At 35.6% G+C, this 17,505-nt stretch overlaps 1 protein-coding gene across 1 annotated transcript in view; it reads right to left on the bottom strand.

Moving 5' to 3' along the window:
* Positions 1–5,067: 5,067 nt before the first annotated feature.
* LOC107678855 (discoidin, CUB and LCCL domain-containing protein 1-like) overlaps positions 5,068–17,505 on the bottom strand; it is a 37,717-nt gene continuing 25,279 nt past the window's right edge. Inside the window, exons 8-15 of the mRNA XM_016474281.1 lie at positions 15,681–15,869; positions 13,321–13,442; positions 11,993–12,149; positions 11,817–11,909; positions 10,848–10,932; positions 9,669–9,715; positions 8,322–8,441; positions 5,068–6,242 (exon numbers count right to left, since the gene is read on the bottom strand). Of these exons, the coding sequence (XP_016329767.1) occupies positions 5,689–6,242; positions 8,322–8,441; positions 9,669–9,715; positions 10,848–10,932; positions 11,817–11,909; positions 11,993–12,149; positions 13,321–13,442; positions 15,681–15,869 (1,367 nt within the window). The 3' untranslated portion in view covers positions 5,068–5,688. The remainder of the gene's footprint in view (positions 6,243–8,321; positions 8,442–9,668; positions 9,716–10,847; positions 10,933–11,816; positions 11,910–11,992; positions 12,150–13,320; positions 13,443–15,680; positions 15,870–17,505) is intronic.

Genomic DNA, 17,505 nt, shown 5'->3' with positions numbered 1-17,505 from the left:
AATCATCAGTGTTGCTTTACTACCATTGAGTTATTGAACATATCACTTTTCACTCAAACTGTTCTCTCACTAGCATTTTCAGAAAGGTGTTTATCACATTATTGCTATTTCATGCTCCAGTCTGAATGTCTGTACATTGATTACTCTATATTTAAATGAAACATTTGGGCTGGATAGCAATAAAACATTCCCTAAACAATTGCTTTACCCTGCTGAAAGAAAAACAGCTTGGTGGCTAGCGATTAGACTGGTTTAAGCAGGTTTTTCAGCAAGGAGGCATAGCCCTGTTGAAAAAACCAGCATGGTTTTGAAGCTGGGATGCTGGTTTGAGCTGGTCCTTTGCTGGTTTATGCTGGTCCTTAGCTGGTCATGTGCTGGTTTTAAGCTGGTCGGACCAGTTTAGGACCAGCTAAGAACCAGCTTAAACCAGCATCCCAGCTTCAAAACATACCTAACCAGCATATGCTGTTTTTTTCAACAGAGTGGTAAATATGAAATATTCATAAGTTATTTGCTTATATCACACTTTATCTGCTATTTAACACCCCACTGTAATTGTCACAGGTGTTTGTAGATGTTAGGCAGATGAGGGCAGTCGGGACAATCAGCTCCTTTGGCCGTAAAGTGAACTCTTATCAGTATATGGGCTGGTTCAGTGGACTGTTGTTTCTTATATTGTCTTGTTAGTGATTATTTCATCTAGGAGATGATTTGTGAGATGAAATGCTTCCCACACTGCCAGTGCATGGCACCGCACAGATGCAACTTTAACGTGGAGGAACAATTTTCCTTTTTATAGCCAATTAATTTTTTCCTTTTCCTTCTGGTTTGTGATTTATTCTTCTGTTAACCGTTTTTCCAGTGTCATAGGATTTGTCATAGGGAGATTGGGAATAAATGTTCCACCTGTAGTTATTGTATGACATGAAATGTTTCAATAAACTTAAATTGATTTGCCCAGAGCCTCGTGTTTTGTTGTGGTGTTGATAAAAAGGCTTTATTATAGTTTAACAGTCTGCAGTTGCAGTAACTAATTTAAACACGAGGTGGCAGTACGGCTTGACAGAACAAATACAAAACATACAGTATAAGCCTACTATGTGATAAGTCAAATTTACATGTGTAAGGCGTTTTAGTGTAAGAATAACTTTTATATTGTTGGTAATATTTCAAAATGAACACTTCCTAGACTGAGGCAACTTGGGTTTACTTGACAATCCTTACACTTTTTTTTTTTTTAGTATTAAACATCATTCGTCAGGTTTTTGAGGAACGTTTTTGTTAATCTCTCAATCATCGTTGCATTACATTGCATTAGATGTTTTGCCCCCACACTGATCATAAAAGCCTTTAAATAACATCTTACTAAACATAGCCTATTTCGGCCTCTGAATAAAATTAAGGTATTTTTCCTCCTCGATTTTAAGCTTCATCTTCTATCACACTAAATGTGCCATCAAAGCGTGATATATCAAATATGATACTTTAATAAACTGTTTCATTCTGACTATTAGCCTATTTAACACCAGGGTTTACACGGTTAAAACAATTCAAATCTCAGGAAGGTTTTTGTCTTCATGGAGACATATTATTTTTTTTATATATATATATTTTAATTCCAAGGATGTACAAATGGAAATCTGCTTTTGTTATCTCTAGAATATGATTAAATAAAATGCTATGTCCTGTCATCATCGCTGGAAAGTGTGCTTCCACCTGTCCATCCTGACTGAGAAAGTTAACGTTAACGTACCGTGCCATGTAACGCTATGGTTCCTCCACATATTGGCTTCAGTGAAGGTCTGGATGATAATACTACAAAAAAAGGTAGTTTAACGTTTAGTACACACTAAATTAAGCATATAAACCCTAAAAAATAATAGAAAGAATAGTTGCGGCAGAAGCGATGCCCTCATGAATATTAATTACGTAATGTGACGTACGTCGCCCAGTCAGCTTAACTCATTTGCTAAAAGGCAGACGATTGTAATGTAAGTTAACTTTTATTTATTAATTTTTATTTTAATATATGACTTGGCTCTTTATGAAGGTATTGAAAGCAACGTGTTAATATTCATAATCTAGCTGGATTCGTTATTTAACGCGCAGGTGTGAACAGGAACGGATCCTGGCGTGAACTAACAGCCCACACAAAGTTCGGCTTCACACAAAGACCTCCTACACACACTAAAACACAAAGCTGTTTCACGAACCTTTTAAGTTTATGACATTACCTTTTTCTTAATGTCTGACAACACATAACTCATTAAACACCATTATAAAATACTTAACATCAGCAGCTCATACAGATAAATTGTCTGTTAGTTATTTGTTACCAAACTTTGTCTGCATGCTTTACGTTTTACCATATTTTATACCCTAAAGATAGCCTATGGTAAATGCTATTCTTCCTTCCTGTATGATTGCATTTTTTGCACATATACCAGAATTGGATACACACGGACTCATAAACATTTGTGACCCTGGACCACAAAACCAATTATAAGGGTCAATTTTTTTTAAACTGGGATTTGTACATCATCTGAAAGCTGAATAAATAAGCTTTCCACTGATGTATGGTTTGTTAGGATAGGGCAATATTTGGCTGAGATACAGCTATTTGAAAATCTGGAATCTGAGGGTGCAAAAAAATCTAAATATTGAGAAAATTGCATTTAAAGTTGTCCAAATTAAGTTCTTAGCAATGCATATTACTAATCAAAAATTAAGTTTTGATATATTTACGGCAGGATATTTACAAAATATCTTCATGGAACATGATCTTTACTTAATATCCTAATGATTTTTGACATAAAAGAAAAATCGATAATTTTGACCCATGCAATGTATTGTTGGCTATTGCTACAAATACACCCCAGCGACTTAAGACTGGTTTTGTGCTCCAGGGTCACATTTGTGGCAGTCGGTCGGGCCAGAGATTCACTGCTGTGCTTTAATGTTGCATACTTTGGGTGGGAAATGTGATACAGGGCGCCTGAACGGTAGATTTAAACAGCAGGGTCACCATCAGCTGCTGCCCCATAACTAACACCCCACCGTTACATTCCTGATCACTGTCCCACAGAGACACCTCATGTGTGACATCCTGCTTTCACCAAATACTCCGTAATCATGCCGATTATTCACATTTTTTAAAGCAAAGCGACCATCACAGGACGGGTTGAACAGCTGGTGCTTTTAATCAGGGTTTAGACAAGCACAAACACAGCACTGAGATTCTCAGCGGCAAAGCACTTCAACACACCAGCATGACCAGATCCTCACGGGCATATCAAACATGAACCATCAGCACATCCCCCAAAACATTTCACAGAAATTAAGACCTGTCAGTAATCTTTAACAGGGATTGTCCCTTAAACAGCAGCAACTCACAGATCTTCTGGATGCTTAAAGGGATAATCCACGTAAAAACAAAAATACCTTCATCATTCACTCCAAATCAGTATGAAGTTATCTCTTCCGTGAAACACAAAGAAGAAATGTTGAAATTTCAAAAATTTTGAACATTTTTATTTTTTTTCCATTTTTGAGCTTGACAGCCTCTCATTTTCATACACAATTTATCATTTCGGTTACACTTTACTTGAAGGGGTGTGCATAAGACTGACATGACACCTTCATAATCATGACATGACACCTACATAATCATGACATGACACGTCATGAATATGAAGATTTTTTATGCATGTTTATGACAACTGTCATTGTGTCATTCGCTCAGTTATGTAATTTTTAATGCAAAGATGACATTGTTTGAGATGTCTTTGTTATGGGCTACGGTTAGGGGTAGGGTTAGGTCAAATAATGTCATATTTGCATTAAAAATGACATAACTGAGCGAATGACACTTAATGACAGTTGTCATAAACATGCATAAAACCTCCTTCATATTCATGACGTGTCATGTCATGATTATGAAGGTGTCATGTCATGATTATGAAGGTGTCATGTCAGTCTTATGCACACCCCTTCAAGTAAAGTGTTACCATCATTTCTTCTCATGTTCCACAGAAGAAAATAAGTCATATGTGACCCTGGACCACAAAACCAGTCTTAAGTGTCAATTTTTCAAAATGTAGATTTATACATCACATGAAAGCTGAATAAATAAGCATTCCATTGATGTATGGTTTGTTAGGATAGGACCATATTTGGCCGAGATACAACTATTTGAAAATCTGGAATCTGAGGGTGCAAAAAAATCAAAATATTGAGAAAATCATCTTTAAAATTGTCCAAATGAAGTTCTTAGCAATGCATTTTACTAATCAAAAATTAAGTTTTGATATATTTACGTTAGGAAATTTACAAAATATCTTCATGGAACATGATCTTTACTTAATATTCTAATGATTTTTGTCATAAAAGAAAAATCTATAATTTTGACTCATACAATGTATTTTTGGCTATTGCTACAAATATACCCCCGCGACTTATGACTGGTTTTGTGGTCCAGGGTCACATACGGGTTTGGAATTAAATGAGAATGAATAAACAACAATTGTTGAGTGAACTATCCCTTTAAATAATCATCGACAGCACAAAGTAACATCTCTTTTTGTTTTTTTAACTAAATATACATTTCAAAACTGTACATACATATGTATACTCCTATAGGCAATCCAAATAAAGACAGTATGAAATAAGACTAATTTTTAGTCTGTTATTGCTTTAAACAGCCAGTTTTCACAGGGAACAAGGGGAGTCTAAAACAACAAAGTGAACACAAAAATATTCAGCATGAAAGAAAGATCAAAAACCTTTGAGATATAATTTTGCTTGCATTACAGGATCAAGCTAATTTTGTTGCATCGACACACAGCTTGCTTCCCGTTTGGATGGTGTTAGGCTATTTTAATGGTGTTTTTCACGTCATTTCATGTGTTTTGATTGGTGTAGGGACATGAACATGGAATGGTTCTTGGTCCTAAAGGAGACGGACCAAAGTAACTGCTCAGGAACTTGTGTTACTCCAGTTCCAAAACATCTCCTTCTTCCAACAGGAGATCTTTTGATCTGCTTCCTGAAATATGTTTTTCTTTTTTTTCCGAAGCCCTAAGAAAGAGACTTTTCCGATTTTCAACCAGCTTTGTATCGTTACAATGTCAGTAGTATATCGAAATGAACAATGTATAGTCTTTCTCCATGTTACCTGCACCCAAATACACCAGTTTATGTCAACAAAAGTCTGTTAGATTGTGCAAAACACATCACCTGGCTGTCAAACGTCTTTTGCTGGCAAATTAATGGAGAAAGAGTATACATTGTGCATATACATATTACTAATGACACCTTAAAACAAAGCTGGTTGAAAAATCAGTGAAATTGCCCTTTAGGGATGTTCAAAGCAGAGTCTGACAAAATTGAGATGATGGTCACATTGTAGAATACATGAAAATCTGGCTCGAATTCACAGTTTGTGTCCGTAGGGAATGAACGGGGAACAAACAGGACAATTTGATAAAAATCTTGATATGTCAAGACAAAATACATCATATATACAAAAAAAAAAAAATTTCGTTAAATTACACAAAACTGATGGCATCCGTTACGGCCTCCGCAAAAATGCAAAAACAAGTTGTCCCTCATGCACAAATAAGTTAAGTAGAGTCTGGAGGTGATTTTGTTGAGTCAGGTAAATCAGAAAACATCACAGTATGGTTCTTCTCAGCTTCCTTCTGAGCTGCTGCCCTCTGGGTCTGGCCTGAGTCCGGAGAAAGGCAGTCTGATGCAGTCTCTGGGAGTGGAATAGCACTCTTGAACCTGGGATTTAATCTGGGGTCTCTGGTACTTCGAACAACTCCCGTTCTGCATGATGGGTTTCTGGATTTTAGGGCTGTCGTAGATGTCTTCTGGGTAATTCCCCGTGTCCGTTTTGATGTGGGGCGCCTGGTAGCCCCTGGCAAGCCCTCCGATCACTTTCCTACAGTTACTGCCCTCCACCGCTCGAAACGACGGGCTTTTGTTTAGTACCACGCCTGGGACGCTGTAGCTGGGATCCGGAAGGAAGGGATCTTTGCGGAAGGCGTGGCGCTCGATGATGGGCGTGGCGTACTCTGGCTCCTGATTGGTCAGTGGCAGGGCATACTGGATGCCCGTCTGCAGGTGGTCGTAGTGAGAAGTAGCCTCGATGTCTTTGTCCTCAGTGTCCATGGGTCTGAACGTCGAGCCTTTTCGGGACACCGTGTCTGTGCCGAGCATGAGAGGCTGCTGGTACTCAGCTGAAGAAAAAGAAAAAGCAAATAGTTAGTAACTTCATAATAGTTGTTTTTCTAAAAATACCCCAATCTTTACTGTCAGTGTTATTTTAGTATTATAGTATTTATTAATATTTTGAATTTGATTAGTTTTATATTTTCAGTTTTTAAGTTTTAGCAATTTTGTTGTGTGCTTTTGTAATTTCTTTTAGATTTTTAAAAATATTTCTATATAGCTTTAATTTTTATTATTTTATTTTTATGATTATCAATTTTAGTAGTTTTAGTACTTCAAATTTTATTTCAGTTGGTTAAGTATTTAGTAGGCAAAAAAGATTGAATTATTTATACTGAATTATTAGGATTTAAGATCTAATTATTTATATTATTTCAGTTCTATTTTAATTACAGAAAACTATTTTTAATAATTTTAGTAAGGGCTTATTATCGTTAACTAAAACAATAAAAAAAAATCATAAACATTAACTGAAATAAAATATATAAAAACCTTAAACTTTATATGAAAATGAGAAATATTGCTGAAATAAAATAAGTTTAGGAAATAAAATAATTGATACTAAAACCAGAGCTTAAACTATGCAGACATATAACTATACAGTTATACATAAAAAAAAAATAAATAAAATTAAAACGAAATCTAGTTCACAATATTAATAAAAAATATAATGACACACAAATGATCCTAACAAATAAAAAAAACACTAGTTTTAGTAAACAATAACAACACTATTTGTTGGTCCACACAGTGAAACTCAATGGAGTCCAATGTTGTTTCGGGGTCAAAACGATTTAAACATTCTTCAAAATATCTTCTTTTGTACTCCAAAGAAGAAATTGTTTATGCCAAGCCATACTGAAACCTACCTGGCTAACTAAGCAAGCCATGTTCATAAATCTGGGACCATAAACTCTAAAGCCATCAAAAATGAATGACATACAGTACTATAGTTCATTTTCACGCACGTTCCTGACAGCCTAAAAGAGGAACGACTGACACGGTAATAAAAACCAAAATATAGACAAATTGTTTCAGCAAGAATTAATTCAATGAAAAATTTTCAGTATTTGCTCAAAGGGGCTTCAAGTCAAGCACCGGGCTTGAAATCAGACTGCCTGTAATCTGTCTGACGTCTTGCACAAACCTTGAATCATCAATAATTACAGTCCTGGAGGAGTGTAGGGGGAAAAGTGCCAATTAAATTTTAGCAGGCGTTTTCATCTGGCAAGCTTTGAGGCTGCTACAACTATTTCAAAAAGTTATTTTCCTTCTTCAGCTCACTGAAGGACCATAAATTGCCTTACAATTTGAACCCCTTTATCAGACAATAAAAAAACTCCCCTCTCTGACTTTAGTCGCAGCCACAAAAATGAAACGCTCTGGCTTTAAATCTATATTTCCACATGAACAAAATGTCCTAACCACTTTGTCCTAAAACAAAGCGATAAATCACATCTCTTCAGTGTTAAGTGTTTTTTGTCTGACTACGACAAGCAAACTGTGCTATGAAACATTTTGTTGGTCACTTGGGCTCTATTACCATCTTGGCTTCAGTGCTGGGAAGTACGTAACATTAAACTGACATTAACTACATTTTCAGTGGCATGCTACCAGCTCAAAAGTTTTGTTGCTTTGGATTATTATATTAAAAGTTTGGGGTCAGTAATTGGTTTGAATGCTTTTGAAAGAAGTCTTTTATGCTTATCAAGGTTACATTTATTTATATAAAAATACAATAAAAATAGTAATATTGTGAAATATTATTACAATTTAAAATAACCATTTATATTTAAAAAAATGTAAAATTAAAGTTTAAAGTTTTAATGTTGAAAACAGTTGTGCTGCTTCATACTTTTGTGGAAAAAGTGATATTTCTTTCTTTGATGAATAGAAATTCAAGGCATTTATTTGAAATAGAAATCTATTATAACATTATACATGCCTTTACTGTCACTTTTGACCAAATGAATGCCTACTTGCTGAGTAAAAGTAATAATTTCTTTAACATGTTAAGATTTTTCCAGCCGGTTCTTCAACACTGGGTGGCAAAAATCCTTGTAGCCGAATTTTTGGTCAATCTTTACCTGCCATTGCACTGGTTACCAGGTCCAGCTTCTGGATGGGGTCTTTCTCAGAGCTGTATTTGATGGTGAACTCTGTGGACTGGTGCCTGGCAAACGGCTGTTTTATCTGCTTCCAACAGCCTGTAGACAAGAATCATTCAACTGTCAGCCGGTCTGTGAAAGATGGTTTTATCTGTGTGTGAGCCTTAAATTATACATGTCTGAAAGGGCAAAACACTACGTATATTTGGAAGAAGGGATATGTCATGAAGACTAAAAAAATTTTGTGCAGACTTGGTGAATGATAAAGTTAAAAAAATGCATTCAGATATGGTGAAGTCATGTTTTATTCATCCAAATGTGTGCATTCAATTATTTTAAGGATTTTATGTCGTCCTAAAAGCAATGAAAAAGTTTACCCAAAAAATGAACATTTTGTTGTCATTTACTCACCCTGTCCTAAATCTGTAGGACTCATTTCATCAATAGAACACAAAACAAGATATTTACAAAAATTTGAAAAAATGGAGAACAGTGGCACCAAAAACAAAAGCATCATAAAAGCAACTCCAATGTTAAGTTATCTGATAGCTTTACATGAAAACCAACTAAAAATGAAGGCATTATTCATAAATGATAACAACAAATGATATCTGTTTCATATACAAAGCTATCATATGGCTTTAGAAGGACAAATCTAAATGTTAAAAAAAGCTTAAATGTTCTTCCAAACATTCTTCAAAAAAATCTTCTTTTTTCATCAAAGCTGCTGTTTTCCACTCAGTTTTGTCCTTCTTAAGCCATGTAATAGCTTTGTATATGAAACTGACTTTATCATTTATGAATAACTTTTTTGGTAACACTTTATTTATAATGCACTATACAAGCAGATTTAATGCATTAATTATGCCTTGCAATGCACCTTATAATAATCTCATGAATAATTGTAACCACAGTTAATACATTATAACACTTCTCAATTCATTGACACACTATGCACTTTAAATTCTGTTATAATTATTTACAACCAGATATAATGTATTACAATGCACATCATGAATAATCACAATGTATTATACCCTTTATAATGTATCATACATAAATGCTTTGTGTTACCACTTTTTTTTCATAAAGTTATCAAATAACTTCAGAAGATTGCTTTTATGGTGATCTTGTTTTCGGCACCACTGCTCTCTATCTATTCTCGTTGTATAAAAAAAGTGCAGTTTGAACATTTTTGTAAACATCTTGCTTTATGTTCCACTGAAGAAACAAGTATATGTTTATAACAGCTTTGGTGTTTCTAAAAGGTTTTGAGAATTATTCCTTTAAATGTTCCAACCAGTTAATTAAAAGCGATTGTTTTACCTGTATGTGTCTCCGCAGAGCCATACGTGTTCTCCTTTGTCTTCTTACTATGGGACAATGAAAAACACCATCGTCAGAGACACAGGTGGCAAAGTCTATGGTCTCTCACCACCTTCATCACTCTTAAACAACAGAAGAAGCCTAATAATTCCCTTGAAACACCTCCATAAGAGGTTTCCATTCATTCATCCTCATTTCCCCACAATCCCCCTGTCCCTGAGCTCTCTCTCGGGGGACTAATGCAGCTGGCACATCTCCTGACACTGACCTTTGACCCTCAACCCCCCTTCACCCCCCGCAGCCCTCAATCTCTCCATTCTTTATGAATCTAAGCACCGCTGCAAAGTGTTGCTGAGGAATCACAACAGGCCACACAGGGTTTGCGCTTTTATTGACACCAGTGGCTGTGGTATCTATTAGGGCAGGCTGGGAATCACTGGTGCATGTACATACGCGATGCTGAGACTGTGTCTGCTGTGTTTGATAACAGGACTAGTAACAGACTGTAGCTGAACTGAGATAAGCTTGCTGTGCTTCAATGAATGTTAACCTATCGGACTCTACCACCCTCTCACGTCAGACACAACATGGAGAATACAGACAAAACAGTCTTAAACTTTCATCCTTTCTTCTTTCAAGTCAACATGAAAATAAAAACGGACCTATTTACTATGTTAATACACACTGAAGGTTAGGTAATCATTACAGAGGTCTTTTACATCTCGAAAAGGCTTAAAAGTATGGTAGCAAAAGGACTTCAGGGAAAATATCATAGACTGTAAAAAAAGATGAACGACGCGTCTCTACCTCCTTCCACTATAGAAAAGTGAAGCCAAAGCATCTCAGTATAAATCAGCCATAACGACACGCCCCGTTTTTATAGCATCAAATTACTAGCTAAAATCAAACTTATCACAAAAACGAACAATTGAACATATATCAGCATGATAACAACTACTTTAAATGACCAAAACCATCTTTCGGAAAATTGTATTAGAAGTGTAATTTATTTTTTATTTTGACTCAAGTCCCATTTGTTTACATGGAGAGGGCAGGGTTTATGACCTGTACTGCAGCCAGCCACCAGGGGGCGATCAATGAGCCCGCAGCTTCACTTTTCAGGACGTGTGAGGCACACCCGGAAAATATAAACAAATATGGCAACTTAAAAATACTTACTTGTATAGCATTTTAACCACGCAGATTCCCACAAGGAGCAGGACCACAAGCAGAATGGTTGGCACAATTATTATGACCAGATTAACTGAAAACAAAAGAAAATGATGAGATATTAAGTAATGATGATGAAGAAAAACAAATAACAAACACCCTTTGCATTTATGTACATGGTCAAGCATTTTTGAACCATGAATTTCCAGAGATGAGAAAAGACAAACTTAAATTCATTTTAGTAATTTCCAAGTTATTATAGTGTGTGTATTAAATAATTTTATTCAATGGTCAGTCTGAATACTGGATTCTGATTGGCTGGCAGGTATGCATTAAAACTGTCTAATGCACAGGTAGTTCCAAGTCAGTTTTATCACCGTTCTATATTAATGCACTGCTTTAATTGATGCACACACACACACACACACACACACACACACTACAAATATAACAATTAAGGTCAGGTAGAAATGTGTTATGTGTTATTTTAGTGTCATTGATGTACTATTAAAATTCTTATTAATATTTTGAATTAGATTTAGATTTTTTACGTTTTCTTTTTAATTGTAGTTCAAATGTTGCTAATTTTGTTGTTTTTATAAGTTTTTTAGTATGTTTATATAGTTTATATTAAGTTTTAATTATTTTAATACTTCAACTTAAACTAAATGAAAATGAGAAATGTTGCCTTGGCAATTAGCTGAAATAAAAAGAGGACTTAAAAAAATATATATTTTATTTAGATTCAGCCAATGTTTAAGTAATAAGTAAGTAATTTACTTTTTATGGTTATAGTTAATGATATTAAACCCCTGAGGTAGACAAGACAATAACTCTTGAGAAAAAATAAGCTTTTAGCTGAAATTTGAATAGTAGTGGTAGGGAAATATTAGTGTGTTCTCAGACATTTGTCCAGTACATCTGTAACATAATCTGTAATAATTAATGAGTGATTAGCTTGTGTTCTTAAAATCATACCAAGATCGGCCTGAGAGGCCACTGGTTTGGTCATGTCACTGTGAATGGACTGTGTAGGCCGGGCCTTCTGTGTCACCGTAGATGATGAATTCACTGCATAAGGAGAAACAGTGGTTTAGTGAACAGTTCTAATGAGAGAAATTAGGTTGTGAAGCCTTTGCGTCTCAGACATGCACCTGGGATGAGTTTAACGTAAGGACAGCCCAGTAGCTGCAATCTCATAGCGATTATCCGGTGCCACTGTTGAGGTACGACTCGAATACTGCGTGCTACGATGGAGGGATGGAAGGTGTTGCGTGTTTGGTGGAGGCTGTCAGTATTTCCTTCAAAGATCTGAAGTAAAATACAACATTGTATAATCAAACAAATGATGTATATACAGCTAAAAAAGCTAAATCTATCTATCTCTATAATTTCCTACAATTGTCAGGGAAAAATGAAAACCAAACATATTATAATAATCAATTAAAGGGGTGGTTCACTGGGTTTTTTCTAGGCTTGATTGTGTTTATGGGGTGCAGTCTAACATGTGTTAATGCTTTGTTTAAAAAAAAAAAACGCATTATTTTTCACATAATTTACCTTTATTCCACACAGCTCTGTCCCTTCTCTGAGAAACGGGCTGATCTTTTCCTGTTTTTATGAAGCCCCGCCCTCAGATATAGGCGATGGGCTCTGATTGGTTAGCTAGCCCAGTGTGTTGTGATTGGCTAAACCGCCTCTAGTGCGCGTCTAAACGTTTTGTTTGTTGTTGTCTCATACTTTTATATACGCTGTTGTAAATGCTACTGCTTATGTTAGATTTTAATATATGGTTTTATCCTGATTAAAGCTTTAATACAGTATAGCAACCGTATGTGCGTCCATGTTTAATGCTTCTCATAGCTATGTGAAAATAAGTGTATAATTGGAACAGTTCATTGTCGGAGCTGAGCTGAATGAAAGAGAGAGAGAGAGAGATGCAGAGCGTGTGCAGAGCAGGGGGACGTGAGGAACAGTATTAAAAACCGCTGCTTTAGAACATTGATTTTGAAACTTGTGAATCCATTAGAATCGTTAGAAGACAGAATCGCGATTCATATATGAATAGATTTTTATGTGCACCTCTAGTTTTCTCTTCCTCTTCTCTAAAGCAGCGCAGCATGGCCTCGCCCCCTTGGCTGCCTTTTCCCGAGGGCGGGTTTTATCTGGGTTTGTGATGTCATGAACCCGGGAAGTAACCTGTTGTAGTCCCTACCAGCCGTTTTTGTAGGCATTAAACTGGCAGAATTTTAAGACAATATCTCTGTTTGCATTGAACTTTCAGCTTCGTAACTTTGCAGATATTGTTTATGCTCAAACAGCAACATTACACACTAACGTTAAAAAAGTGAAATCGCAATGAACCACCCCTTTAAAAAATATATTTATATAATATTATTAATTGTATATATTAATAAATAAATAAATAATAACAATAATTTTTACTGAACATGATTATGTAGTGATTTAAAGAAAGTCTTACCATTTCATCAGAGTTATTATACTGGACAAATGTTCGCCAGCGACTCCTCTCTTTGTACTCGATTTTGTAGTTTTTTACAAAATATTCAAAGCCTGCGATGGTCAAGCCTGTGGTCAGAATACCTATGAACCAAAAACATGACTCCGAATTATTTCATTAGCAAACTCCCGTTTAGTTCCATGACAACATTTAGCCTCAAATGCTCCTGAGGACCGTGATGCAAGCGCTCAGCCAGCTGAGGAATGCGACAGCATGTAGGCTAAAGACTTCACTTCAGAGTGCGGCCCGTCATCTGCATCACAGTGGAAAACCTGCGGCCGGCCTCCTTCGGTTACTAAACACATTCCTGAGGGAAACACTCAAGTGGCATGTTCCCAGCCGACACAGAAAGACCCCAAGGCCTGTTATTACTTTCCAGCATTAACTACATCACAGGCGAGAGGACACCACTTTGATCATAGGAGCAATTCAAAGTGTGAAGCTGTGAGACTGAAGTGTGATGACTTGAAAGTTAAGAAAGGAAGTTACTCATCATCAAAGAGAAAGCCAGGAAAGCTATAAAATCAAAGCACTATTTAAAAAAAAAAAAAAAAAGAGTCACTGGTGTCCCTTCTTGCGGTTGAAGATGAATATATTGAAAACTAAACAAGCAGTTAAGGTAAATGATAAAATACACAATTGTGGTTCTGACAGGATGAGCAATGCATAACCCATAATTCTCCCACCTCCTATGTGAAAAATGACCACTGGGATGGCACTCGGACGTCCGACACTGGTGAGAAGTGTAATTTATTGTCATTTCAAAGATGGCAGAGTAAAGCAATGCTCTATTGTTTGTTTTGGGAGAATTATGAGTTGTCTGGAACACAGAATGACCGGAACATTTTGAGGTCAGAAGTGGGATATTTCAGTATTTCCACTCCAGTATTACCACCAAAACATTACAGATTTCATAATCCTCAATATCACTGCAAGATGAATCACTAGCTTCAACTGACAATTATTATACATACAGCATATCCAACTACACATATACTCACATAAAGCGATATACAGTTTGGTGTTGGTAAGATTTCTAAATGTTTTTGAAATATGTAAATACATTTCTTAAGCTCAACAAGGCATTTATTTGATAAAAAATACAATAATATTGTGAAATATTACAATTGAATTGTATAATAACTGTTTTCTATTTGAATATAGTATTTAAACGTTATTTATGTTGTCACATGATCCTTCAGTAACCATTCTAATATGCCTATTTGCTGCTAAAGAAACATTTCTTACTATCAATATTCTTTTGTGGAAACCGTAATACATTTATAGAATTCTCTGATGATTCGAAAGTTCAAACAGCATTTATTTGAAATGTAATTCTTTTGTAATACAGTAAATGTCTCTATGGCCACTTTTGACAAATTTTATGTGTTCTTACTGAATGCAAGTATAGATTTCTTTCTTTCCAAAAACAAAAATCTTACTGACCCAAAACTTTTCAACAGCGCTGTACGTTACAGTGATTTTACAATGTTTAAGCGTGATCCTAATATATAACACTAGTTTCTTGTGGCTCACTGCTTTCATTTACCCTACTCTCTACAGCAATATATAAAAAAAACATGCATTTTGTTGACAAAAGCTTTCTCAGAAAAAATGCAGAGTGGTGACCCCACAGATAAAAGAGATGCTTTTTCTCTAGATTTATTTAGCCTCACAAATTTACGCCATCATCACAACGATAACAGAGCTTTCTCTTTGAGACGGGCCAGTTTCACTCAGGGTCATCGTGTCCAAAAGCACAGATTCCCTCTGACAGGAGACAAAGGGAGCATTCTCTCGCTCCTTGAGCTGTATGAAATTAACTCGGTTTTGCTGTCTACACACAGTTGTGCTCAAAATAAACGTGTCCGGCGTGTTCCTAAATTTAAATGTGCTTTTGTAAGAAGGTTTGTATTTGTGATGAATGGACAGAGAGGGCCTTTCTGTGCTTTTATGCAATACCAGGAACTGTTCAAAAGATGCAGATACCAGTTAGCAGTCGGGGAGGGGTGAACGTTCATGTGCTCTGAGTGTGTAATGCTCGGCACTTAGAGCTGATCACGAGAAAGACCTTTTGTGAGGATAATTACACCCTCTGGAACCAACTGTGGGTCTTTCCGACATGTTTGCGTGTTTGTTTTGATATAATAGCATTACATTTCTCCCTGAAGTACGGAAAAGCTACTAAATGATGCATTGGGAAAGCCAAATCTTGAGGTGTTAAAGAGGAAACTGGCACAGTCAGGTGACCCAGAGACGAACAATCTGGATGAACAAACATGCCGATGAAATCAGGTTATGAAGGTTACAAGTATTATCACCTGTGATCCTCCTCTTTTCTCCGAGGTCAATCTGGAGCCATTTTGGTTGGTTATTGTTAAGGTCATCAGCAACACCTGGTTGGGTGCTATTAGGAAACCAGTCGACTTCAGACCCAACAGAGGAGATATTGTGTGATGACAAGCTTGTAGAAGTGCTCACAGGTTGAAGAACAGTCTGTTGGCTGCAATCTGTGAAAGATAGAACACTGTGGTCAGATTTCAACACATTTGAAATAGGGCTGCCACTAACGCCCATCTATCGATTAATTTATCGATTAATCTAAACGATTAATTTCCCCAAAAAATCAACAATTTTACTTAAGAATATTTTATTAAACTATATTTTATTAAACCAAATGAAATCCAAATTTCTATGAAATCCTTTTTTTTAAAGCAAAATGAAAGTGCAACATAGAGTGCAAGAGTGCAAGTCCAAATCACTGAAATCCAAGTTCAGTATTATAGTGTAAGAATGACAACATAGTTGTTCTAGTCTACTAATAATACAATTATAATCAAAAAACACTTTTTAAAGGAGTATTTACCAGAAATGTTATTTACCACAATTTATTTAGGAGAAAAATGTAAATGTGCAGTATTTCTGAAAAAATAAATAAATAAATAAAATAAAATAAATGAATTGGAGATGCTTTTGATTATTAAAATTGAATGGAACTATTAAAATGGAATCCAGAAAATCATGGAAAACAGTTTTAAAGATAAAACTGTAAAACTCAATTAATTAGACAGGCTTTTTGATTAATAAAATTTAATTTAACCATTAAAACGGAGTATAGAAAAATGAAAATGGAAAAAAACATGAATTTGGAAATAAAACTGATTTCATAGGACCCTATAATTATAATAAATTTTCATTGCTGTGCAATCTAATACTGGTTTAATATTGACCAAGCACCATTTAATTCAAATGTCCACTTAATCTTTAATATTAGGCAATTCCTTTAGGACAGAAATGCTATAGCCACTATAATGAAAAGAATATGTGGACATCAAAACGTGTAAACTCAAATGGCGCACGTTGCGTTCCCAGATGAACGTTATAATAAACCCAAACTCACAACAACATGCAGAGATGGAGTTTGAGACGCTCCACACATGTAAATGATAACAGTTCCTGTGGAACTACTGTGAACGGAGCCGCTGTGTGACGCACGTACTTAACCTACACGCATGCAAATAATTAAAGCGCATATACTGTATTAGAACTGCATCGCATAGAATTATTTAATTCAATCGTAGCGTTTGTGAATTCACAATTATGCTTAATTATGATTTTTAAATGGGTTTAATATATCACGCAGCCTTGGAAAACAGTCTAATAATGTGTTTTATGGATTCTCATCCGTGAAATGCACCACTTCCAGTATTTTGCCAGTTAGTCGGCGCGAGCAAAATGAAGTCGAGGATTTTTAAAAATCGAATAGTCGAATAAAATCGACGAATCGCAACAGCCCTAATTTGAAATGAAACATTTACATTACAAATTTAAAAGTTTGGGGTCTACGTTTTTTCAGAGAATTGAATACTTTTATTGATCAAAAGTGACGACTCAAAAGTAAAGACCTGAAAATTGTTAAACTCTATTTCAAATAAATGCTGTCCTTTTGAACTTTTTGTTCATCAAAGAATCCAGAAAAATGATTCACACTTTCCATGATTTTCTATGAAATGATTCACACTGCACAACTGTTTTCAACACTGATAAGAAATGAGCAGCAAATCAGCATATTAGAATTTCTGAAGGATCAACTGACAGCGAAGACTGGAGTAATGATGCTGAAAATTCAGCTTTGCATCACAGGAA

This window comes from Sinocyclocheilus anshuiensis, unplaced genomic scaffold, assembly GCF_001515605.1.
Source record: "Sinocyclocheilus anshuiensis isolate Anshui unplaced genomic scaffold, SAMN03320099.WGS_v1.1 scaffold1049, whole genome shotgun sequence".
In the NCBI taxonomy this organism is placed as follows: Eukaryota; Metazoa; Chordata; class Actinopteri; order Cypriniformes; family Cyprinidae; genus Sinocyclocheilus; species Sinocyclocheilus anshuiensis.
This window is presented reverse-complemented; position numbering and strand designations above follow the sequence as displayed.